At 36.6% G+C, this 27,051-nt stretch overlaps 1 protein-coding gene across 1 annotated transcript; it reads left to right on the top strand.

Moving 5' to 3' along the window:
• Positions 1–24,499: 24,499 nt before the first annotated feature.
• Positions 24,500–26,075, top strand: fd19B (forkhead domain 19B). Its single transcript, XM_017068330.4, has one exon. The coding sequence runs from the start codon at positions 24,775–24,777 to the stop codon at positions 25,654–25,656; it is 882 nt and encodes a 293-aa protein (XP_016923819.3). The 5' UTR covers positions 24,500–24,774; the 3' UTR covers positions 25,657–26,075.
• The last annotated feature ends 976 nt before the right edge of the window (positions 26,076–27,051 follow it).

The raw sequence follows: 27,051 nt of genomic DNA, 5'->3' as shown, positions 1-27,051 counted from the left end.
CCACGCGCGGCAACGGAATTCCCAGCTCTGGCTAGTCCAGTAAGCAGTATCTCGGAAGGCGATTTGTAGCGCAGCAGACCCGGCACTTCGCCCGTATTTGCCACGTGCGGCTTGCCGATGGGAGAAGCCTCACCATAGGTGAAATATATTTGGAGGAGAGCATCGATTGATCAGACCTGCTGTCTGGCATGCGAAGACGCAGATACCTTCGTATGTAGTGAGTAGTAGTTAAATTTTCGATCTACATATGTAAAGTAATTTTTCGGTACTAGCTTATGTAGCGTACCTTTGTATTGATTTAGTAATAATTTTCTTTAAGTTCTGACAATGACCATCCGTACATTCCACAGTACCATGGTGGAACACTCACCTACAAACACTTCAAAAATCAAAAAACACTTACTTTAATATCCTTCGACGAAACATCTCCAACACGAACATAATTAACTATAGAAGAGCCAATGCCCTTCTCAAACGCGAAACAAAAATAGCTAAACGCAACTCACTAGAAATATTCACATCCGAAATTAATCCAAACTCTTCGACCTCCAAAATTTGAAGTAATCTTCGAAGATTCTGTGGACTTCGACCAAGAATCGGTATCCACTGCATCGCACAACCAAATTCACCCACTAAAACAACAAATAGCTTAAAGATAGCCAATGAACTATGTTTCTTTTGGTCCTCCGAATCAAGTGACGATAATTTCTCAGCAACCTTAATCCACCACAAAAATAACATACTACCCTTCCATAAGAATTACCAGCCTTTCTCTAGCGCATTAAAAATCGATTCTCCCATCACATCCCTTGAACTCAACATAGCCCTGTCAAAGCAAAAAGGAAAGTCCCCAGGTCTCGATCGTGTCTCCTACCAAATGCTAAAGAACCTCCACCCAGCAGTAAAACTCAGACTACTTGATCATTTTAACAATATATTTAACAGCTTCATCCCACAACATTTCAAACTTAGTAAAATTATACCAATTCACAAACCTAATACAGACAAAACATCCCTAAATTCTTATCGTCCTATATCCCTTAATTCATGCTTCGCTAAAGTGCTAGACAAAATCATTGCAAATCGGCTATGATGGTTTGTTTCCTTCAACAACTCTATCGATAGTCGAAAGGGGAGTCAATATCAGACAATCTACAGGTTTTAGATCACCTGATATCCTCTTCCTTGTCAACGAAGAATCACTTATCAGTGATCTCACTTGATTTTACAAAAGCGTTTGATAAAATCGGAATCCATACTGTTGTCGACGAACTGCAGTCATGGAAAATCGGCCCTAAGATTATACACTACTGTATTAATTTCATGACCAACAGAAAAATCAAAGTCTATGCCAATAACCATTTTTTTTTCACCCGCCCACAACACAACGGCATTCCCTAGGGTTCGCCACTCTCAGTAATTCTGTTCATCATCGCGTTTAACAAACTAAATCTAGTTATCCTTGATCACAAACAGTTCAACTTTTGCGCCTACGCCGACGATTATCACATATTTAAAAAGATAAACAAAGACACACAAATAAATATTGACCCCCTCCTATATGATATTCACTCTTGGTGTGAATACTCCGGCGCTGTCCTCTCACTAAACAAGTGCAAACACCTTCATTTTTGTAAAAAACAATCCTGCCAACTTCGAATATCCACTACACTTGCACCAATGGACAATACTAACACGTTAAAAATATTAGGAATAAAGTAGGATGGATTTGTATATTCTGGATAAATTTTCATAAGTTTTTTTTTATTGATATATTTATACATATATATATTGTTGATAGGTTATTATATATATATATAGGTTATTATATGTGTATATAATTAATATCGTCTATCAATTCTCTCACCCAAATCCTGATAGCGTTGCATTAAAATATAAACTCCTACTTTGAAGCGTTTTCTGATGTTGCGCTAAATCTTCATATCGGTGTCTGATATATGTGCTCCTACCGTCATCAATTTCCTCATGTTACGTAAGGTCTTTAGTTCAAAATCGGGTAGAATATCCTCATATATCCACTGCATGCTCAGAAAAAAAAACACAATATCATGTGAGGTTTGTGAGAACTATACAGTTTAAAAAAAAAAAAAAAAAAAAAAAAGATATTGTTTCTGTGCAACGATCTATGGTCAATAGATACAACTCTGCGTAAACTACCGAAAACCACCACTCCACAACTAGTCTACCAGCAAAAGTTTCTCGAATTCAAAAACAAATACCCGACCACCACATTCATCTACGCCGATGGTTTCAAAATTTCAGGCGCGACTTCCTTTAGTGTAGTATCCAACGACATAAGCCAACAGCACTTACTACCATACTATAGCTCCATCTTCTCTGCCGAAATCATTGCTATCTACAATGCAGTCCTTTTAGCTCAACACTCACCAAACTCCTCAGTAATCTGTTCCTCCTCCAATAATTCCTTCTACCCAGCCACAATCAGACAAATTCTGTTAAAAACGTTAACAAAATAACCACTAACAAAAAAATATTATGATGAGGCACAAGAAATAAAAATTCTTTCTGGTTGCATTTTATCTAAGAATACGTTTATAAGAAATATCGAAGCTCTCTTAGTTTTTGCAAAGGAAACACTACCATGTATAATATAATAATAATATACATATGTTAATATTATAATTTTAAGAGAAATGTTTTAGTTACCTTTCCGATGGTACTCTTTTTTAAATAAATAGCTTTCAAATAAATTAAAATTACTGAGTTCAAGACTCATAAATTCTTAGATATTTTTCGGAACTGAGTGTGTTTTGGTAAAATCCTATTGAAATTGCTGTCAACTAAATGGGTTACATTGGAACCTACACGGAGATTATGACATCATGTGGGTAATATCTTAATTACCCCTTTCAATTTCCGATTCCATTATAAACACACATTGTGGATCTTAGATGAATTCAGATGACATCGTCAAACTACTACATGAGTTCGCAATTAGTTTGTCTCCCCAATATGAGAATGGCTCAAAGCTAAACTGTCATCATCTCATCCCTAATACACTTTAAACAAATGTGTTCAAATTCAAAAATGTTAAGAACAAGAACCAAGCATTAAGTTTTTAATGAATATAAGTTTAACTTCTTGTCCTTATAGTAAGCTTACAGAAAGATTAAGCTTGAGAAATTGTATTGTATTTTTAAAAAGTCAATGCTGTGATCTATTCTATAAGTCGGATGTCTTGATGTAAAGATTTAGTTTAACTTGATGTGATAATGATATGCACTAAAGCAGGTGTTTTTGGACGGAGGTGGTCCATTTTGACAGGCCATGTGTGACTGGAAATCCGTTTGTTGTGGTCGCTGCAGCCACAAGTACCTTGTTGTTTGGTCCTAAGTTTTAGATACACACCAACTCTATAGGAAGCATGTCCATCGACCCACCTCTTAACCCACCTGCCAGCACACAAACAAGGGCACAGAAATGCCCCATAATCTTATCAAGTGTTTCAATGTGTGTTACCTGATTTCCTGAATTTGGCTTTTGTCTGTGACTTTGGTTGTTCTTACTCCGCTTACAATTTTCCAATTTTACAAAGGATTTCAATGCGAATTGTTTGCTGTAGAATATTATGTTGATTTTGAGTTGTAATCCATATTATTTATCATGAAAAGAATCATGATTTTTTATGAAGCAGACATAAAAAAAATGAAACTGTAAGCTTGGCAATTGATTTTTTAGAAATATCTTACAGTGCATAAGAACCAAGAGCTATATATAGATTGAAATCTTATTTTTAAATCAAAATACGATGAGTTTCTGCACATCTTATAAAATAAAGTATTTGTTGAAAATGGTACCACGCAAAATATTTATTTTATTTTGTAAGCCCACATCTTAAACAATAAGAAATAGTAATTTTTTAAATGGGGGGCAAGAATTATGTACTGAACGTGGGAAGAGTATTTCTTTCTTGTCAAGTATAACTTACGACTTATAATTGTCCGGGGGGTAGGGGTACAAGTGAATCGCTTATTGGAAAGTTCCGTCATGTTGGTCTTGATTTGTGCTCCGTTCACAAATCAAGAGGGCTGGCAGTTTGTAATCTGGCTCACGTTTCGTGTAATTAAAACTTAAGGAAGACCCAGAGGTTCTGGAGTGGGTCTGGTTGGGTTGGGTTGGATGGGATGGGGTTGGTCTGGGGGCACAATTGCAGCGTGGTGGCGGCTGACTGTGGCAGACAAATCAAAAAGTTACCCAAGATTTCCTCGTGGCTGCCACTTTTCTTTTTTTCTGTAATTTTTTAATTTTCCTTCGCCGTGGCTTAACCCGCACTGGAAAGTTTTCAGCCCAAGACATTGCCGCACATAAATCAGTCAGTACGGAGCCACCTGCTGGTGGTGGAAAAGCGCCAACTGACGGACAGGCGGACAAACGGACAACCGGACAGACGGACAGATGAGCCAGGGTAAAGTTGCTAGATTAATTTGAATAGTTCTTGGATTCAATTTGTTAACAACTCACGGACACGGACGCTCCCAATCTCCCGATAGCCGAAACACCATAGTTCACAGCACCAGGTACTTTCGCCAGATCAGGGTACCTAAAAAGCCTTGACTACTACTAGGTACTAGGTACTACTAGGTATTATGGGAACTATAGGTACTAAGAATACAATCAAATAGGCACTTCCCAAATGCTCGGTATTTGGTCAAGTACAGAAAAAAAATTAAGTAGGATTTTCCGTTTGGACACACAGAAAACAAGATGAATATTAATCGGATATACTGTTATCTAATAGTATAAGTTGTTGATTCCAAAATATAGTAGCTTGACATTAACAAATTACAATTTAATATTGACGTCGGTCTCTGCTTTTGAACTGTAACCAATTTATATATTCTTATCTTGTTTTTCTTTTAAGTATTATTTATTTTGGGTTCTGCTTTTGATTTGTATCTCCAATTGTTATGATGTTAGATTATTTTTTCTTGCTTATCTTTTAAAGAAAAACTCTTTAAACTGTTCTATGTTATCCGGCTTGTTTAATTAATAGATTATTATTTAATTTTAAAAATCAGGGACTAGCTACGAGGCCTTGTAGAAAATATTATTACTTAAATATGACATACTTAAAATATGATATTTTGGATTTAAGATATTGGCAAATGTGTATAAAATGTTCGATAAAACAAAGATACTTTTATTTCCTATTAAAAAATCTTTTTTTTGTTTCTCTAACAACGGAAATGGGTAACATTTTGGTTTCACCAGCAGATATAGAGAGACACGAAAAATGGAATATCATTTTGAAAAGTTGGAAAGCCCATGAGGCATCTTAAAGCTCCGAAGCTGGGAGCAGCCGACCATGTCGAGGAAGAACTCACCTCCGCCTCCTTCTAGACAGTGACATTCACATTCGCATTCGCATTCACATCCGCATTCACATCCCCAACCATCCATCCATTCAGCCTGCTCCATGTGCTCCTCGAGTGTGGTCTGTGATTAAAATGATATTTTCAGACAATGTCAAACAGCGTGTTACTAATGGGTCTATGGGTTGTCCGAAATGTCTGTTATTACTTGATAAATCTTGTCGGTCACACATTTTGGCAGGGCACAATGGCCGGCACACACAGCCGTGTCCGTTTGTTTTATGCAAATCCTTGGTCCTCGGACCCTGGTCCTGCCCGTCTGCAGTCAGCTCTAATGACAAATGGGTCAAAAATTTGCGGCTAATGACACAAATATGCTGGTTTCAGCCTATAAATTGTATGCATAAATAAGGCGAAGGGGCGAACACCGAACACGGAATACGAAACACCGAAAAAAGGGGCGACTTCTTATGATTGAAGACTTGCCGCCGAGGACCTTGTGTGTGTCCTCGGCCATTAATCAATGGATAAATAAACATAAAATTTGCGTAAATTGACATTTGGCCATCGACCGGCGATTTGCATCCGTTCCACACTGCCTAAAAGTTGAGAAGATGGGGTAAAAAAGGGTATTTTTACATATTATTTATTTTTGAAGTGTTGAAGAAGCTTAGCTGTTTCTGGCAACTCAGTTAAAGTTCCTTAAAATCAATAAATTATGACAAATAATGGCAAGCAAGTTTAGTTTCCAATCTTTAAGATGATGTTTAATACATCATACAATTTTGTAGCGTTAGGAATATAATGTTTCTGGCAACTCATTGAAGTTTCTTAAGAACATTACATATCATATCAAAATGTACAAAATCATTCTAATTTTATAGAAAGCGTTTTTTATAATGACAACAAATTATCAGAGTGCCAAGAAACATAGGTTCCCAACCTTGAAAGACTAAACATCATTAAATTCCGTAGGGCCTAGAATGAAATATTTCCAGCAAATAAAATCTAGTTTATTAGGAGCCATATATTTTATTAAAAAATGAATACAATCTTTCTTCGTTTAGACTGCATTTTTCATTAATGAAAACAGAATTTTCTTAGCAAGCTAATTAACTGGAGATTGCCCTGAGTGAACCTCGTAATGGTAATATACTAGGTGATTTGGTCATCCTGTTAAGGTTGAGGGCTAGATGAAATAATAAAATTGCAACTTATTACCGCGTAAAGAGGAGGTGAGCAATATTTGCGCTCTTCTCGGGATGTCCAGGATGTCCAGGATGTTGACTTAGGACCTTCCTGCCCGGAAGATGGGGCCGGGGATGCTTTCATTACACCCACTAAGTCCTTTGGCCACTTCAGCTCTTCAGATGATCCCGCTTATGCTGACGACAAATGGTCGGCGGGGCATAAATTCCAAATGGCTTTCCTTTTATGGCTGGCACTGTAGCTGCCGCGACAGCAAAAGCAACAGTTGATGAATAGACGAAGTCTTTTAGAGTGGAGAAAGGGAATATTTGAATATTTTTGATTAAGTTGGCGCACCTTTAACTCCTTTGGTTCCCTTTCTTGCTTTTTTTGCCGGCTAATTAAGAAACTCAAACTCGGGGTGAAAATCCTTTGGCTTCAAGTTCCTAGAAACTTGTGTAAAAACCCATTTATTTATATAGAGAGATTTGAGGGCGACAAAAAATCCGAGAAGTTGCTTCACATATCACATGCTAATGCCCTTGATGTCCTGCAAAGGACGTGGGATTATCAAGGCAAAGCCGCAAAAAACTTGCCGAACAAACCTCCTGCCATGTCCTTAATCTGAGAAGAGCGCTGCGACATCGAAAAAAAAAAAAGATGGGGTAGAAATGCCAAACAAAACAGAAAGGCAAGCAAAACAATGTGGCTGAACAACAGAGTATCTGTGTGGGCCTTGGCCCAAACTTTGATTGTTCTTCGAGTTGTGAGGGTGTTTGAGTTTCTTGGTCCTGGTATCCGCTGGATATCTTCTTTTTGCCCCCAAAAACTATCCAGTCGAAAGTGGGCTTCTGGCAGTGTAATGAAGACAAATAGAGGCAATTGCTGATGCCATCACGATTCTGCGACTCCGTGACTCCGGCATCACCTGAATCACACGAATACTGCATATTTGTTTAGGTCCCATTTCGGAATCGGAATCGGAATCAGTGTGTTCGGTTCTGGTCAGCGGATGTGCCTACTCGAACGGCTATTTGTATTTATACTTGTCCTGTTTGAATAATGGCACTCGATAAACAGAAGCAGCATATTATGTTGCAAATTATGTGCTATTTCTGGGCTGCAAAAAAAAAATCAATTACGATACTTAATCAAGGAAGCGCAACAGGCAGAAGTAAGCTTTTTTTGAGATGCTCAACAAGTTTGAGGTGGAAAATCTACGAACATTTTTAAAGTCACGTAACCTTTTATGTTTTTATATTACATTTATTATCAATTTATTATTATTGGATTATTTTAAAACATAATAATAATAATAAAATTTTAGTACCTTAAGCGTCTTCAGTTTTGGTATACATTTTAAATACGCATCGAAATATATTTATAGATTTAATAATAATATACATGCTTAAAGATTTTTTGTAGAATATATATATATATATATTTACTGAAAAAGATCAAAAAACTATAGATATGTACACAAATTATTTTATTTATTATTTATTTTGCTAATTTTTAATGTCCTTTCAATAATTAAAATATTATTTTAAACATACAATTTATAATAAAATTGGGCCTTCCGACTAAAAGGAGCAAAAAAGGCAAGAAGATATGTAGGGCAAAAAAAACGAGATGGCATTTCGTTTTCATTTCCTCTTTTTCCCGACTCCTTGACAATTTATGAACTAACATTTGTCTTCTGTTTTGGTTTATCTCGGACATGTGCATTATGAATGTTGCCTGAAACTGGGTTGTTCCTGCACCTCACTTCTATTTATACTTATGTCCCCTTGCGACTTTAAAAAGTTAGTTATTATTAATGCCTGCTGATGTATAGGATGACGTTTTTGTTGCTGTCATAAGCAGCCAAGATTTAGAAATTATTGGCACAATATAAAGTCGTTGCAAGAAAAATATTAATAGTGCTATCAAGCTCTTTAAAAATATTAATAATTTAAAGAAGCCCCTATAATAATGGTGGAATGCTTGATCAAAATATATGAAAATAAATTTAAATAATTTATATGGTATTGATGAGTATAAACTTGTTTGATGAAATTATGTATAAGAAAAAGTATTTCAATCAGGACCCTTACTTAAAATATTTTTTGTCGCCGTCTTCGCTTTTTCGCACACCTTATTGATTTCTGAGTATTTCCAATATCTATTTTACATTCTTGGATGGTAAAAATAATTTGCGTAAATTTGCATGTGAATATCAACGTTTCAGAAATAATTTATCATAAAAGGAATATTATTATCTTACCCTCTGAGTAATCGGCAGCTGAAAGTATCTAAATTTTGTGGGTGCGAGATAGTGGGATAAATAATATTTTGCCCCAATCCCTTGTTGTTGGAGCTCTCGCCACTTAGACGACGGGGTTGCCAAATTGAAGGAGACAAATCAAATTTATGAATTCTCACAGCCACAAGTCCCAGTCGAGTGGCAATTTATTAGCTTTCAGTCGATGTTATTTTCGTTGGCTCAGCCATTTCCATTTCCATTTCTGTTTCTATTCCCCCGTGCCATTTCCACATTTTTCCACATTTTCCCCGAGCGTCATTCATTTTGTGCACGCATTTTTCATTGCACATGTTTAGCAAAGCAATCGAATGCAAACAAACTCCGTTTTCCGCTGCTCTGGTGGATATAGAAACAGAAGTTGGAAAGGGATATAAGGGGCATAAGGTGGATATACCGAAGACCCAGAATTGGCAGCGGAATCACAAAATGTTGGAGACATTGCACAGCGACGGAACGTGATTCTCATTTCGATTTCGATTTGCATTCCGACTGCATCGCCCGTCCTCCGAGTGTTTGTTTGTTGTAATTGCAATTGATTTGGCTTACTCCTGCCGGCGACGCGAACCTGGGAGACGAAAGACTTGCCATCTTGGCTAGATTAATATTTACCCAGAAGGACCCGGCTCCACTTGACTCCACTCCACTTCACTCCACTCCACTCGACTCGAATCCCCTTCTTCCGGTGCGACTCGCCTTGGAATAAAGTCACAATGCAGGCCCTTCACTCGATGGGCGGTCCGAGGCGAAGGATGCACTGCGATAAGGACGGAAATCGATTACCGATGGAGAAGGCCTCTTGAAAGCGATCGGTGTAGATATATTACACTTCAAGTGCATCAATAAATGCATTGAAACTACACTTTCTGCTAATTTGATTTTAAATCATACTAGTTTATATCCTACCTTATTTCCTAGTTAGTATATAATTTTATTTTATAATTTATTATCGAACAAAATGGTTGGTGTAGGTACGAGTAAGTGTAGTACATTGTAAGTGCATTACTTAATTCAAGGAATATATACTTTTTTTCAATTTAGTTTTACAACATCCTAGTTTATACCTTTACGTTCCAATTTTATTTTATCCTTTTGTATCCAATAACATATATTTTCTCCGTCCCGACCATTTATTTAAGCCCTTGCACTTCACATTTAGTTTTTAGTTTTCTATTATAATTCTATAACAACTATTTAAAGTGTATGAATGTAAGTCCATCATCACCATAGATATTTTATATTTGAACTATATACATCACAAGATTCTTTGAAAGAGTATTTTCTTCGAATTTAATTTTAAACATCCTTCTTTCTCATTTTATTTGGCTCTTTATCAAAGAACATATTTCTTACATCTTCCAGACAGGCCTGTTTAACCCTTTAAATATATTAAAATGTATTGCAAAATCTTATAATTTAAAAAATCGTTGATAAATTTATAAAAGTGTCGGCAATGTGTGAGCCTAACTAAGCAGATATGTTATATTACAAGTACATCACAAAATTCTGTAAAAGTGACCTAATTCACTTTTTTAGATTTAATTTTAAAACATCCCAGCTTATATCTTTAGATGTTAAAGAGCTATATTAACGTATTTTTATTCATTCACACATTTTATTCATTCACACATTCACATTCATCTATTACAAAATGTAACAATACCTTTTTTTTTGGAAATATATAGTTCTCAATTTGTTATTTGATTTGTTATAAAACCATATAGAGTAATCAATAATAGGTGTTTTCCCTCAGTGTGCTGGCAAACGAAATAGTTGCCGGCAATGCAAATAGGATTTGTATTTGTTTGCCTTTTGGCTGAGTGTCGTGTGCTTTTGGGTTGCCTTTGGCTCCATGGGTTAACTGCAGTTGGCCAGGACCAGATTCAGTCCATATCCAGGCCATATACAGACCATATCCAGTCCATAGATGGGATCAGGCACCCGAAAAGAGAGTGTTGGCCAAACAAATTGTTTGTTGGTCGGATGGAGAGGGCTAATTTGATGTGTGCTATACAGGCGGCATTAAAGTATCGGTATCTTTTGGAAGCAGGACGATTGTTTGTGGTCCTGTGTGAGTGTGTGTGTGTGTGTGAGTATCTGTGTGCGCGTGAGTGGGCAAATATTTGGTCACATGCGGCGTATGAGTAATGCGATGATGAAGTGCGATGGCAGTTTTCTCAGCCTCTTATTCTGTTCCGCAAAGAGTTATTGCAAATAAGTGTAGCATACTCTGCGGCACTTGTGGTTTCGTTCCCCGTGCCTGTCTCTGTGTGTGTGTGTGTGCCTGTCTGTGTGAGGTGGCTGTGTGTTTCCAAGTGTGAGTGATTGCCTCGGTGGCTGAGACAAATGGGCTTTGATTCGCGAGTGATTATTAAACAGCTAACCGCAAAGTCAGCCGCCAAAAGTGGCAAAGTAATTAAAATTTTCACTGCTGCTCTGCTTAGCTGAGATATTAGGAGTGACAGAGAGAGGGGCATATAAAAAGGGTTTAAAAAAAGGGAGAGAAAGTGCCATACCAGCGCTTGAAAATTAAGTAATAATAAGTATGGATTTACCATCAACAAATTATATTTGCTTTGGGATTAATGTACATACTTACATGGGTTCATATGTATCCCAAAAATTACTTTATTGCATGCAGCCGAAATAATTATTATGTGTGATTTGTATTTATAAAGGCTTACTATGACTTAAATATATTTTTAAAATAATTTTTATTTTCGGTATTTAGTCTTTTAAAATGAAACTCACTTATAATTATAAGAATTACACAGTGCCGCACGGAAAATGTAATATTATAATATATTGAAATTATTATTATCATATTTATATTATTATAAATATTTATTATCAAATCTTGATAAAGTTGCCTTAACTAACTTCTGCTTAACAATTTCATTTAAAGATCAATTTCTTATATATGTAGTTTACAGATCTTCTCAGAGTCTTAAGTTGTTGATCCCAAGAATTATGAATATATTTACGGGGTGACACTTTAATATGCCTCGATTTGGTACTTCCATTCGCGGATCTTCGACTTCCGTCGCCGATTTATTAATAATTTTGCCAAAGTAGTCACTCAAACAATGCCAGGATGCTAAAGAGCCTGTATTGCCTTTTATTTATGGCGTTTATAGCCATCGAGCTGAATCAATATCATTGCCAGCCGGAATGCGGTGGAAACCCAAAGGCAAATCGAAAGTGCAAAGTGTGCAAAATTCGGATGCCAGTGAAAGAGATAGAGTGTCAAAGGCGGAAAGAGACAGAGATAGAGCGAGGGAAAGAGATGGAGGGGGATTGAAATGGATGCCCGTGCAGTTGGAAGCTTCAGTTGGAAGTGAAATCTCAAAGCCCGCTTGTAATCCCGGCGGGTGACATCATTTCATATGCTGGCGCCAGCGGCTTCAAAGCCGTCCGTTTCAAAACCCCCCTTTTTACCCCCTTTTTAACCAGGATCAGGGGGCGGAGGGGCGTGGCGGCGAGCCGGGCGTCTGCACACATAAAGTATTGTTGAAGTTGAGAGCTCGTCGGAGATTTTGTCGTCATGCTCTGTAGTTGACATAATTATATTGTAAAATATCGTTGCACATCCCATATCTCACAGCGGGCAAACATGCCCCCCTGAACCCCCTTTTCGCCACCCCTGGTAATATACGATGTGCGGGCGAGTGTGTGAGAGTATGCATGAAATGGTCACTCTTGTTCTCGCCTCGCCTCCAGGACTCGTCCTCCTCTTTAGAACTTTCAATTTTTAATACCGAGATTTATGAAGCTCTGCGCGTGTTTGAGCCGGAGAGTACACTGCACCCTATTAACCTCTTTCAGAAACTCAAACCCAGTTTAAAGACGGCTTAAGATAACCCTACATATATATATGAATATAGGTTGTTCTTTTACAATCCAAAGGGATTTTGCTAAAAATATTTTTTAACATTTTAAACTTCTTAGGAAATATTTTTTTATCTATACCATTTGGTATATAAGTTAAGAGGTCTATAAGGATTGAAGCTATAATAAATTATTTTATAATTTAAAAAAATTTTGAAAAGAATACCATACCAAACTGTTCTTATAACTGAGAAATTTGAAAATAAGTATATTTTTGTTTATAGAAAATAACATCATTTTTAATTAAATGGTGAAATTATTGACCAATTGTTGTTGAACAAGAAATATAAATATGAATAAAAAATAGTCTCTGTTAGAGAAATGTACTATAACTAAGGTATTTTAAAAATTAGCACAATATTGTATATTTTGTATAATATAATTTTCAATTTAATAATGAAATTGTTCAGCAACTGTTATACTTGTAAACCAGAAATAAGAAAAATATTAAATGGTTCCATTAAATATAGCCTGTAACTTATTAAATAATTTTTTTTTTAAATATATGTTGTATGAGCATTAGCGCTGTTAATGAAAACTGAAAAAATATATATCAACTAAGAGTATAATAAACGATAAAGGTGTGACAAAATTTAAAATCTCACGATAGAAAGCAATAACATTGTATATTGCTGAGTGTAAGCTGCTGGGTGTCTACATGATATTACTTTTCCCTTAGTAAATCAGCTGCTGGAGCCAGCTGTGAGTCAAGCGGAAACGACTCCCATTGCTTGGTATGATTTTTCATCTTTCTAAAAAACTACTTTCTATATAGAACAAAAAGGGAAAGTTGCTGAGTTTGTCGATGCCCCATAGCATTTGCCACTTTAAGAGTCGAGTTGGAAATACGAAAAAATAAAGCTGTTATTCCCATGGGCGAGTAAGATCGGGCTAATTCATTCAAGGATGGCAATATGAAGGCCCCGCCAGACCGAATCTCGAATCCCAGACTGAACTGTAGCCATGGCAGCCACAACCTCATATTGCTGTCAGCAACTGGGAAAGCGAATTTCCATCTACGAGGATGGATCAATAAATATGTACATCCACAAGTGTTTGACGTCGAGAGGAGGAGTGTTTGAAAATTGGGTGTGTGCCTGGGATATGCTAACCGTATTACCGTGTATTGTCTTTCACTTGAAGGTACCTCCTCAAATTTCAGCCAGATTTTATGCAGTTAAAAAGCGAAAGTATGGTTGCTTGGTAACTTTTTAATTTATTTGTAAGATAATATAAAATTTCCCTATTAAATTTTTGGATATTAGAGAACTGGTATTGGTTTCCGTTTGTGTAAAGTTGACTATTCTTCTTTTATCATCATAAGCATTAACAAAAATCTTAGGTTTTTTTGTAGCTTTATGATATGGTCCTACTAAATTCGTTTGATTTAGTTATATGTAAGAGGATTCCAAATCTTTTTTAATTTTTTTAAATTTATAATCTGGTTTATTATATGAAATGGGTTTCCAATGCCTTTATCTTACCTTTTCTTCTTCAATGACAATATTAAATACTAATCCATATCTTTTTATTTTGAAGCCAGTATTTATTGATCCACCCTCGTACAGCAACGTGTGCTTGCCTCTTCTGGTGATTTTGGCCCGGTCACAGGCATAAATTAGCAGATGTATTTTCTGGGTCTGCTTTGATGTTGGACATGGAAAAGACTTACTTAAAATCTCTGACCGCATGGAAATGATGTTTCTGGCTAATTATGTACGTCCTCCGGCGACCGACTCCACCTCATCCATCCTTACTGGAACTTCATTTGAGCAGTTTCTCAATGAGGGAAAAAAGGGGACAAATGGCAAAAATGCCAGGCTTCATGGCGAAAAGGGTTTTGCTGGCGCAAAGGAGCATGCACTTGCCAAGGAAAATTGTTTACGCATTTTAAGTTTCGCTCGAGCAAGGGCATCAACAATGGCGACTGCGTTTTGTTGTTCCCCATCGATGCAAGATGCAGGGCATCCAGCTGGGCAAAGTTGCAACTTTGTTACGCTTGGGCACCCATCGCAAAATGCATGGGTTTCAAGTTGAAATTTATTTAAAGGCTACAGCAGAATGTCAGACAGCGGTTGACATCTGCATTTATTTATATCTTATACATTTTTTATATCTTAATACTACGAGCTTGACCTATAAATTATTTATTTACTTAAGAAGTTTTTACAAATAAATAAAATTATGAGCTAGCAATGATTATGAACGATAGCTCAGGTTGTACAACATTTATGTTTTAGATTTCTTTTGGGTAGAGCTGATATAGATATGGTGGTGAAATATGGCCTTTTTAGCAATTGTTAAATATTTGATTTGTTAGATGATGTAAAAATTCACCAGTCAACAAGAAATGTATTAAATAAAATTTTATATTATTCGATCTAATTTTTATATGTTTTACCCTAATCTAGTATATATTAATTAGTTTTTAAGTTTTGAGATAACTGTGTTTTTAAGTTAATCCGCCTGACTGGTACTTATTTTTATTTTCCTTGAATGCTTTGACTTTGGATTATAATATAATGTTGAAACACCTTTCACATGTTATTATAAGTTTTACTTAAATCTATCATATAATAATTTACTTTTTAATGACATTACATATTGAATTTTAAGATAACTATGCTTTTAAAATATTAAGTGGGAGCATTGCAATTTAAAAAAAATTTAATTTCAATGTTTTGGTGTTGGAATAACAATTTGAATATTGTTTGAAGATCTGAAAGTTAAAGTAAAATTTTATAATAATTTTAAATTGAGTACATCAATATTTTGTACTACATTTTGATATATGACCTGCTAGTTTGGCTTGGGAAAATTAAAGTTATTAAAGCTGGTTAGATTTTCCTTGATTATTTCTCCCCATGGGACTTTCGGTAAGGGTATATCCCGTGCCCTGCTGCCTGAACCTTTGCCAATTCTGTGGTCTTACTTCAACATTCCCCTTAACGATCCGCGCACTGCGGCTTGTTGGCAATGTCACGTAAGCAGCGGCGGCAACAACGGCAACAACTGCGGCAAACTACAATGAACTGAAAATAGCGTTGCACAAATTGTTGGCCAAGCCAAAAAACTGTAAATAAATATTTAAACTATTTGTAACTTTATTAACTTTGCTCAAGTGGCGCAATTTATTGCATACCAAAATGGGGCAGGCAGCAACAGCAACAGTAGCAACAGCAACAGCAGCAACAGCAACAGCTACGGCAGCAACATTGGCGGCACAGCAGCAACATGCAACTTGGGTGCAAATAAAAAAAAAGCAGCACAAAAGCGAAAGCGGAAAAAGCCAAACAAAAATTAAAGCGTTTTTAATGGCAGGGGGAAATTGTTGTTTAAGCTTTATATGTACATATGCGAGTGTTTGTGTATCTGTGGGCGACTTTGTTTGCCATTCCACTCGGTTTTTATGGCCAAACTCTATTCTGGCCAAATGTGTGTGTGTGGCCGCTCGTTATCCGTTATCCTGTTAAGCCCATTCACCCATTCTCAGGTTATCGCGAACTTTTGCAAATTGCAATTTCCCCCTGATCACTCGAAAATGTTCAAAACTGTTTTGATTTGTATATACCAGCACGGCAACAAAGTCAAATTTTAAATATATTTATTTTATTAATTTTACTCTGAACAAAAAAGTGTTATGTTACTTCTGTTTTTATTTTTTAATTAGATTTTACTGCACTGGTTATTTAATTAATTTAAGGTTTAATTTTTTTCGACTTGAAAATAATATTTATTTTTGTTTTTTTTTTTATATAAAACCTGAATTTTATTTTCTATTTATAAAACAATCGTTATTTTCTGGCTTTTATATAGAAATTTAACAATAAACCATATTTGTCAAGCAATTTCAGAAAAGTTCACAAATTTGTAAGTCATTGCGGACAAATGTTGGCCATAATAAATTATTTCTTTTGACTTTGATGTCAGTATTTTGATGTCATCCTAACTTTATATATTTGTCGGACCCTGTTAATTATTTTATAAATATTATTTGATATTGGATGACAGCATAATTGTGATTGAGTTGTGGTGAAAATCGAATTAGAAAGTGGCTGTTTTAACTCGCTGAGTATTGCCAGTTTTTGCCTTTCCCCAGCAATTTTACACCTGAATTCCTTCTGCAAATGGTTAGCCATCAGAAAATTCATCAATTGCTTTCCATCCGAAACTCGAAAGGTTTGGGAATCCAAATCCTTCCCTCAGGTTAACAATTCTGCCGGCAGATCCGAGTGTGTTATGTAAATAACAAATATTCTTTTTGGCACTTTGATTGCACGTCTTTTGTTGCTGTGAATTACGCGAAGGTCGACTGTGAATCCGGCGAAAGCAACAAGTATGTATGCCACCTTCTCACATACACACACACTCATCCACACCCACTTTCGCCACTGACAACAAAGGCGACAGAAAAGGCGAAAGTGAAAGTCATCACTTTTATTTCATAAAAATTTTATTAGGCCTCCATATTTCATTCACTTAGCCCGTAACAGGACGCTCTTTCCCCCATTCAACTGCACTTGCAGATCCAGAGATTCGGATTTTCGGGTTCCGAATACCGAGATCTCGAACTCCCGAGCTGCCCAGTTCCCCAGTTCCGAGTCCCTTTACGAACATCTCCTGCAATACATTTACATTTGCTCTATTTACTTTTACGACACGTCTGGGTCTCGGCCCAAAGCAACAATGCCATTAAACTTGTAGATGTGTGTATGTACCTTGTACATACACCCCGGTCTAGAAAAAAGTGTCGCAATTGTTACATAAATTATTCAGATGCTCGCCGGGGTCCTTCGATGTGTCCTGGCCCAAAAGAGTTGCCTGCTTCGCACACGTGTGTTCCTACGGCCTGTCCTATCCCTATTATCCATATTTCATGCAACATGTCAGCTCAATGTGTTAGTTGTATGTTAACGAACGCCCACTTTAAAGGATTCCTCGAGGATATTGGAGATGCATATTAGGAACTAGGGTTGGGAAAACATCTATGATGGGCACCATTGTTAGTTGTGGCTATCGATAGTGGGCACGATCGGTAGTTTTGTCTATCGATAGAGATTACCATCATCGATAGTATAGAAAATCACAGAAAATAAAGCAAAGATTACCAAAAACAAAAGAAAGCAATAATAATAATTAAATTGAAAAATAAAAACTTAGATCATAACACCCATAGAAAAAATATCTATCTTAATTAAATCAATATCGAAGTTGATCATCGAATCGAATATTGCTCATTAACATTCAGATTATCGTCATTTCCTAAAAATATACCTAAAAGTACTTTTTTATTAAACGAAAGTACCAATAATCATACGTAACATTAAATTTTTTTATACTATCGATTATACGGCTTAAACCATCGATAGTATCGATAGTGCTATCGGTCGTTTTACCAACCCCAGTACACCTTTTACCGACCTGGTTGAAACATTAATTGTGAGCGCCATTAAGCCAATTAGGAGCCACAGATCCTGACAGAACATTACTGGCCGGCCGGTCGACAAACTAACCGCATAAATTAGCACTTGGCCGCAAAGGCAAAAGGGTCGCTCAAAGGCGGGTGGAAAAAGTTGCACTGCCTTTGGCTTTTGTGGCGGCAGCTTTTGTTGATGTTGCCGTTGTTAAGACTTTTGTTGTTGCTGTTGCTGTTGCAACAACTACGGGTTGGCTGGCAAACGCAGCGCATTCATTTGGCCATAATGAGGCAACGCTTTGCCAGAAGACGAAACAAGCCAGAAGGCTACAAAGCTACAAAGCTTAAAAGCCGGGGAGCATACTACTGTCCTTGGCCGGGACTTTGGCACGTCATTCCATCTATTCAGGTGGCATTTGGGGGCAAGTGGGTATATGCCCGCTTTTCCCAGAACTCTAACGAGCGAAGTTTTTCAAACACATATACCCTTGCAGTTGGGGCGAAAAAAGTTATTGCTTGATCTACCTAATTGGACAAATCGCTACTTCAATGGCTACGTATACGTAGACATATATGATATAATCACTGGGGGATTCAGGAGTTGGGCGGGGGAGGGGGGCCTATAACATACACTTCTGTATAACAATTAAAAATGATATAGATACATTTTATTTTGAAAATTAAAAATCACTTTTATGAAGGTTAAAAACTGAAAGATTTCATATTCAATTTTTCTCTATGTTTTGTATTCGTTGGGATTTTTAATTATAAATATAGAAATATTAAATTAAACCATCAAAGTTAATTTAAAAATGCTTAAATTTTATACAACATTTCAATTTTTAATGATGTACAATGTTCAAAATAAATATGACTGACAGCGCATCTAATATTTTCTACCTCGATTTGAACATTTTCAAATAAAATAATGCACTATAATATGTATAAAATATTAGGTTTTGTATTTCTTTTAAAAATGTAATAAGAAACTTTAAATTAAATATGCAAATAATATTTACACCAATCCAGTTTCTTCAGTGTGGGTAATATTAGTTTGCAAGGATTTTTTCTTTACATATTTGAATATGATTTTTTTTGCTCATTAGAGAGCTGTTCAGATATATCACATCTGAAAGATGTAGATTCTTGGTAATCACTTAGTTGCAGACCTATTAAATATAATACCCCCTGCTTGTTGCTTAAGGGAAAATAAAGTGCCTTACTTTAGAAATAAATGTTGTTAGGAACAATATTATTTTTAAGAATATATAAAACAAATTTTATAGATTTTTATCAAATAGTTACATGTTTTTATATTTATAAGTCTAAACTACGTATGGTTTGGGGCAATAAATCAAAAGCGAACGTGTGCAAACCATGTGATTCACTTGTGATTTGTGTGTTGGCTGCGGCTTAGCGGGTTGACACTCGCAGACGAGGCAATTATATCTTTTGGGGCCAAAAAGGCGACGAAACAAAGGGCAATACCACCCGAGGACCGCCCACTCGCCAAGGCCAAAGGATAACCCATGGGGGATAAGGGGTAAAAGGTCCGCGGCGACTGGTGCAACCACGTGTCAAAGGAACTGCTTCGCCCTCAATCCTGCCGCCATTTCATTTCCATCATCGGCTTCCTCTAATCCTCAAGTTCCAATGGCAAATGGCAAACTTGCAAGCCCTGTCTGCGGCAAGTGCCACGCCCACCTGGCCAAACAAGTTTCTACATACAAGATCCGATTTATTTTTTGATTGATATTTGCGTAACTGTCAGCACTGGTGATTGATTGAAGGGTTGTGCCCCCCGCATTGTGCCAAGCACAGCAAAAGTCAACTTGCAATTACTGGATGGGGGGTACGGGATCGGAATAGGTATAGGGATAAGGAGTAGGGTTTGGGGATAGCGATAAGGCGGGGGAGGACAAAGTGACTACTGTCAGCTGCGAAATTTTTATCTGAATAATGCGTAATGCGAAATAAATAAGTGGCATATGTGTGTGCGAGTGGGTGTGCTGGCGAGTGTGACAAACGATTTTCATTTTGTTTCTTTCCCCAAAAAATTGGTCGATGACTTTTGCTTTTCGGATACCCCCCCCTTGAAGGATGGGGTATGTTAAACCGGAGTTGCCTTGCCACGGGTTCAAAGGTTGCGCTGTGGAAAAGGTTGCTGCTGTCTGATTTGATTTGATTACCGCTAATCAACTGAACTACTCAAAGGCCAGAGGCCAAAATTGGACAAATCAAGTGGAGAAATGGGCTTAAATAAGGATTGGGTCTGTTTAAAAAAAGAAAAGGTTTTTCAACCTTATTCAATTTTTTAAGACTAAAATGCGAAAAGGGACTGCAAAAATAGAATGTTACCTAGTTTTGGCGTAGAACTTTTGAGGCAAGCCTTACATGTCGACTTTAATTTGATCTTAAGTTTTTTATATTTAACATGTTGTTTTTTTGTTGTTACTTAATGGTCTAAATTTAAATGCAGAACAAGAATATTTTTAGTCCCATCATTAAATATCCTTTTTAAACATTTTCTATGCTTTTTCATATAACTACAATATTACGGACAGATCTCTCTGTTCTTATATTTTAGGAAAAATTACCTACAAATTTACTCAAGGCAATATGTTACCTCAAATATAATTTAAGATTATTTTTCCTTAATATAGGACGGTAAGAGGACAGTAATTTTATCCTAATTTTCGGCTATGTAAAATTTTAGATGTTCTTTTGTGTGTAACTATTTTAGGTATTATTCAAACAGGATTGACGCAAAACGTATCACCTAGAAATGATTAAAATGTCTGTTGCTAGATAAAACGCAGACTAAATAATTACTAAATAATCCACACACATGTTGTTTTTCCTGAGTTCAAAGTTCTGCCCTTCGGCGGCCCAAAAAAAGCCCAAATGATGAAAATGATGGTCGTGCTTAAGCCCTAAAACCAAAGAACTCTAGTTCATTGTAGAGACATTAGTCCTGTTAAGTCCCGGCTAAGTTATTGGTTTTTGTGCTGCCTCCGTAATGATGGCCCCCAATTAGTTACACCCTCTGCTCAGCGAAACGTGGACATAATTTTGGTGCTATTGCGACAGGGCCACGTAAAATTTTCCATTTACCCTGCGGGCCCCCAATAATCCACCCACTTCAAGTTCCCGGGTCCACCTTTCGATTTATCATTTTAAGCCGCACAAACATTATTTCAGTACTCCACTCGGCAAATCTTAACAATTAACACACTTTATGCGGCATTGTTCCAGCTTCCTCTGTGCGTTTTTTGCCCCCCTGTATATTTTCGTTTTTTGGCCAAAATGTCGGGCCTTTTTGGGGGGAAGGGGAAGTGGGATTTTCACCAACAATGCGGCAGCTGATGAAGTCAATGCCAATGCTGATGAACCTGACAGGCCGAGGGGATTGGAGGCTCTGGCTCCCAGTGACGCATTGCCTCATTAACACTAAAGCCCCAGCATTTATTTAGGCCAACTTGGGTTGGTTGGCAGTACCGGGGGGGTTGGGGGGGTTTTTGGCCCCCCCCAGTTGGCACGCATGTTGTCCCAAAAATCGTAGAAGTGGAGGGAGGGAAGCATAAAAATAAAAGTGTCTCTTAATTTGTACGCCTATGACAAACTTCACCCCCCCCAAAACATTTTCACTGCTATTTAACTTTGGTGCTGCTGGTCCGTGTTTGATGGTCTCATCAAAGGCGAATGCGGCCCGAACTTATTAAGCAGCTTTCATTTTTAATTATGCCTTCCCCGCTTCGACTTCGACTTATATTTCTTTTTTCCGTTTTCCAGTTTTTCCTTTTCCCGCTACTGGCTGTCGCAAAAAATTACAAAATCATTTTGGAGTCCAACACCTAGGGCCGTCGGGGGTCCTGAAAAACCCCTCATACAGCCCATCTAGCCAAGTGCAATCAATCACGTAAAATTTAATTAAATTCTTAAGGAAATTCAACAAAGATGATAATTATACCCAGTACTCGTTGGTCAGAAGAGTATATTGTGTTTGAGAAAAATATCTGATGAATGTTATTAATTATAACATTTAAAAAATGAAATCTAACAAGGTAAAGGGCTAAGATAAATTTTATTAAAAGCTATTATATGCATTTTTATAATTTTATATATATTATGTATATATATTAAACATTCATAATATTTGTTAATGATAGTTGTGCATTTCTACTTTAAAGAAGATTAGTTTATATTATAAAGAAATAAATACCAGATTATGCAAACATTTTTACTAAATTAAAAATAACTTAGCCAAAAAATAGTAAATATTTGTTTTAAGGTATGAAATTTAACGAAGTAATTAAACATTTTGTATCTGTATAGTTTTTTTTGAGAGTGTAATGCCCACATTTGTATACCCATCTCCATTCGCCTTTGTTTATAGGCGTGGCACCCAAGGAGAGTCCATAACAAAGTCTAACATAATAATACTTTTTATTTTGAAAACTCAACGCGAATGTGACAGATATATTCCGTTATGGAGTAATACTGATTTAACGACCAATATGATTATTTCCCGGTGTTGCCGGAGTGCTGGTGGGGCAATAAATTGAACCAGGCGCTCCTAAGTATGCTGCGATTGTTTCCATGCCCAAAGGAAAGCAGTCATATTATGCACATAAATCATAAAAATTATGAGTCAGTGCGTGTGTGTGTGTGTGCGTATCTGTGTGTAGGAGAGAGTGTCTTGCAGTAACTGCATGTTTTCAGTGGAGAAATTGAGGGGCAGAGGTGGCCATTGCCATCCGTCAAAGTTGTTTAAGTGTTTCTCTATGTTAATGCCATCCCAGCAGTTCTGGAAGTCACTCATGACAAATGTCATTTGGAAAGGGCATTACCTCTGCCATCCAAGTGTTTCACCGAGAAAAATCTGTACTTCTTGGGAGTTTTGGTAGATATGATATGGAATATCATTTCATAAGTATGTAATGTTTGGTGCATCGAAATATTATTTAAAAGGAAATGTAAAGGATTTTTAATTCTGTTCACATTAAAAAGTAATTTTTTCATAAATGTACCTAAAATTACGAAAATATTCGGAACAGGAAATTGAATTATTTAAAAAAAATGTATTTTAATGCTTGATTCTATGAAATTATATTAAAGTTAATGAGTATATCATGATTTTATTTATTATGATATTATTTGTATTATGCTTATGATTTTATCATGATTACCTATATGATTTTAACATTTTAATTATAATTTTTTAATAGATTAATATGCACTAAAATTCGCAGTATGTTTTTAAGAATCCCCCCTGCTAGAATTCAGCTGACGCCACTGCACTCAAACACACACACACTGGCGCACTCAGGCACTCTCTTGTCAGTGGGGGCCGAAGGACCCAAAGGAATTTTCGAGGACCATTTACATCTAAGAGTGCAACGGCAGTGGCAACATCCCAAGCAGACCCGGAATCGCCAGAAGCGGAACTCCTCCTCGTCCTCGGTAAATCTGAGTGGCCCTGGTCTGGGTAACTGGTTGTGCCGGTGGCCAACACATTTATCACACATTGTACATTGCCATTTAAGCAGTTTGCCATTTACGAGTATAAGTGTGACAACGCTTTTGCCAGGCTTTCTCACTCTCCCCCCCACTTTCCCCACTCGGTGACACCTGAAACTACTCAATTTCCCTCCGATTACCAACAAGCTTGCTAGTTTCCATGGGGTGCTTTTCTGTAGCATCCTCATCATCAACTCATTATCATACTGTTTTTGAGCAAAATTTAATTTTTAAATTAACCAACATGTCCATTGATTCTTAATGAAGTAGTAAAAATAAATACCTGAATTTAAATTGTAGTATTCAATATTTGAAAAACATATAAAGCATAATATTTAATACAAAACATATTAGTTTGCATGATTTTATTTTATATTTAAGCCAATATTAATTAAATATCAAATTATTTCGTAATGAAATCAATGCTTAAAATTCCTAAATTAATTATTATTGTTAAACTTAATATTTCCATATTTAAAATAATATGAATGAAAGATCAATGAACTTAATACTTTTTTTTTATCAGTGCGTCTTAGTAAACACAAAAAAAAGACTTACAAATTAATAAAACCATTTAAATTGAAAACCCATAAATAGGATGATCATGTTATATGCGAAACATTATTTAAAGAAGATAAAATGAAATACAAAATTAATTAATAAACCGTAAAAATAAAATTAATGAGAATTTTAAAATGTTAGGGTTTCAATTCTAAATTTGGGTTAGAGAAGTATGAACTAATAATGTTTTTGGGATGCTGATTTAAATTAAATTAACTATATAGTTATATTAAAACCAACTGAGAAGATATAAAATGCAAAAAAGGTATAGCATTTTACAAGGTCAGCTATTCGGGGATAAGGTGTTCTTGAAAAGGACGGCCACTGAGGAGGCGCCGAGGGGAGGACAAGGTCACAGGACGAGGAGCAGGTAAAAGTAATCCAATTTGGAAACCGCTAGTCCTGCGCTAATCCGAAAACGTTTGCGACTCACGTAGTCGTGGATATGGATCAATGAATGAATCCGAAGGCTTTCATGAATCTGTTTGCCATTAAGCATGTTACGCGGCGATTAGAAGGGGGATCGCTAATCCCTGCCCAAGGATATGCACGTAATCCTTTCGGGCAGCCTCTGTATGTTTCACATAAATAGATCTGTTTCTAATGGACCGAGCACAGTCAGTCGAATAACTCAACCAGTGATACATTACAATATAACCATGGATACGACACCGGTCTTCCAGTCCAGCTTCTCCATTCGATCGCTACTATCTGTGGATGATAAGGTGGATGCCCCGATTCCGAACCACTCCGAAAATAGTTCTGAAGACGAGGCCAAGACGATGGGTTCCAATTCTAGTTCCAGTTCGAAGAGCAATGCCAAGCCGGCTTTCACCTACAGTGCCCTTATAGTGATGGCCATCTGGAGCAGTTCCGAAAAACGATTGACCCTGAGTGGCATTTGCAAGTGGATTGCGGATAATTTTCCTTACTATCGGAGCAGGAAGAGCGTTTGGCAGAATTCAATAAGGCACAATTTGAGTCTCAATCCCTTCTTTGTCCGGGTGCCACGAGCCTTGGATGATCCCGGACGTGGTCACTACTGGGCACTCGATCCCTATGCCGAGGATTTGTCCATTGGCGAGACTACTGGCAGACTGCGCCGCAGCAACTGGCCACAGAATGCACAGATGGCCAGGGCCAAGGTCACAGGTCATCCCTACCAGCGGATGCCGCAGTACAGTCACATCCATGCCCATCCCCACGCCCAACATATCAAGTCTCAAGGCGCCTACTTCCCCATACTCGACCATCACCAGGCCGCAATGCTGCAGCACTACCATGCCATGATGCACAGTCATCAGATGATGCAACAACCCCATCAGCAGCATCCTCAAATGCATCAGCCGCAAAAGCATCTCTATCCACATATCCAGGAACAACATTCGCAACTGCGGCATCACCATTACCACTTCCACCAAGAGTAACTTCAATCGATTTCAGCTTGGTCCTGCCTCGAAATCCCCTCGATATAGACCAGCTCTGAAAAATCCCCCAGGGCGTAGAACGCGGCAAATGTTGTTTATATTAGGTGGGTCAATATAACTAACATTTATTCACAGCTTTAAATTTAAATTATATCATAGTCAAATTCATAGATAGTTGTACCTTATGTTATTTTATAACAAAAACACAAGTAATTCCTATTTCCCTGATTTAAAGGCTTAAAAGAAAACGGTTAGGAAAACCTTAAGGCTCAGCTATAAATAAGATTTACAAATATTTTTTTTAAATTTATATGTTCACTGTTTTTTGAAAACAAGTTCTATACACTTTTTTGTATTAAAATTACAAAATATACTGTTTTTGAAATCACCTGCTTTAAAATAAAAAAAAACATCGTAGCTTAATTGATAATTGTATGTATATAGATGTATATAAAATTAAAATAAATATAAAGTTACCTGATTAAAAGAATATTTTTCATTACCCACTTACATTTACAGCTAAAAGACCTACTGTTTTGAGCAGATTGCAACAAATGCTATCGATTTCCATCACTTTAAGGAACATTTATTTTTTGACCCAATTTCTCATTTTTTGTAAGGGGGTAGTTTGGTTATTTTTGGAATTCAGATTTTGGTCAAAAATACTCATTTTTTAGTGGTTTTTCAGTCGTAGTTTAGTCAAATCAAGCTAAAAGACCTACTGTTTTGAGCAGCTTGCAACAAATGCTATCGATTTCCATCACTTTAAGGAACATTTATTTTTTGACCCAATTTCCCATTTTTTATAAGGGGGTAGATCGGTTATTTTTGGAATTCAGATTTTGGTCAAAAAATCTCATTTTTTCATGGTTTTGCAGTCGTAGTTTGGGCAAATCAAGGCGTACAGCTAAAGGACATACTGTTTTGAGCAGCTTGCAACAAATGCTATCGATTTCCATCACTTTAAAGAACATTTATTTTTTGACCCAATTTCTCATTTTTTGTAAGGGGGTAGATCGGTTATTTTTGAATTCAGATTTTGGTCAAAAATTCTCATTTTTTCGTGGTTTTCCAGTCGTAGTTTGGCCAAATCAAGGCGTACAGCTAAAAGACCTACTGTTTTGAGCAGCTTGCAACAAATGCTATCGATTTCCATCACTTTAAAGAACATTTATTTTTTGACTCAATTTCTCATTTTTTGTAAGGGGGTAGATCGGTTATTTTTGAATTCAGATTTTGGTCAAAAATTCTCATTTTTTCATGGTTTTCCAGTCGTAGTTTGGCCAAATCAAGGCGTACAGCTAAAAGACATACTGTTTTGAGCAGCTTGCAACAAATGCTATCGATTTCCATCACTTTAAAGAACATTTATTTTTTGACCCAATTTCTCATTTT

Source organism: Drosophila suzukii, chromosome X (assembly GCF_043229965.1).
Source record: "Drosophila suzukii chromosome X, CBGP_Dsuzu_IsoJpt1.0, whole genome shotgun sequence".
Classification (NCBI taxonomy): Eukaryota; Metazoa; Arthropoda; class Insecta; order Diptera; family Drosophilidae; genus Drosophila; species Drosophila suzukii.
The sequence above is the reverse complement of the archived record's forward strand: the minus strand, read 5'-3'. Positions and strand labels throughout refer to the sequence as shown.

Excerpts from the sequence above, each read along its gene's own strand:
- fd19B (XM_017068330.4), top strand. The coding sequence starts at position 24,775 with ATGCACGTAATCCTTTCGGGCAGCCTCTGTATGTTTCACATAAATAGA.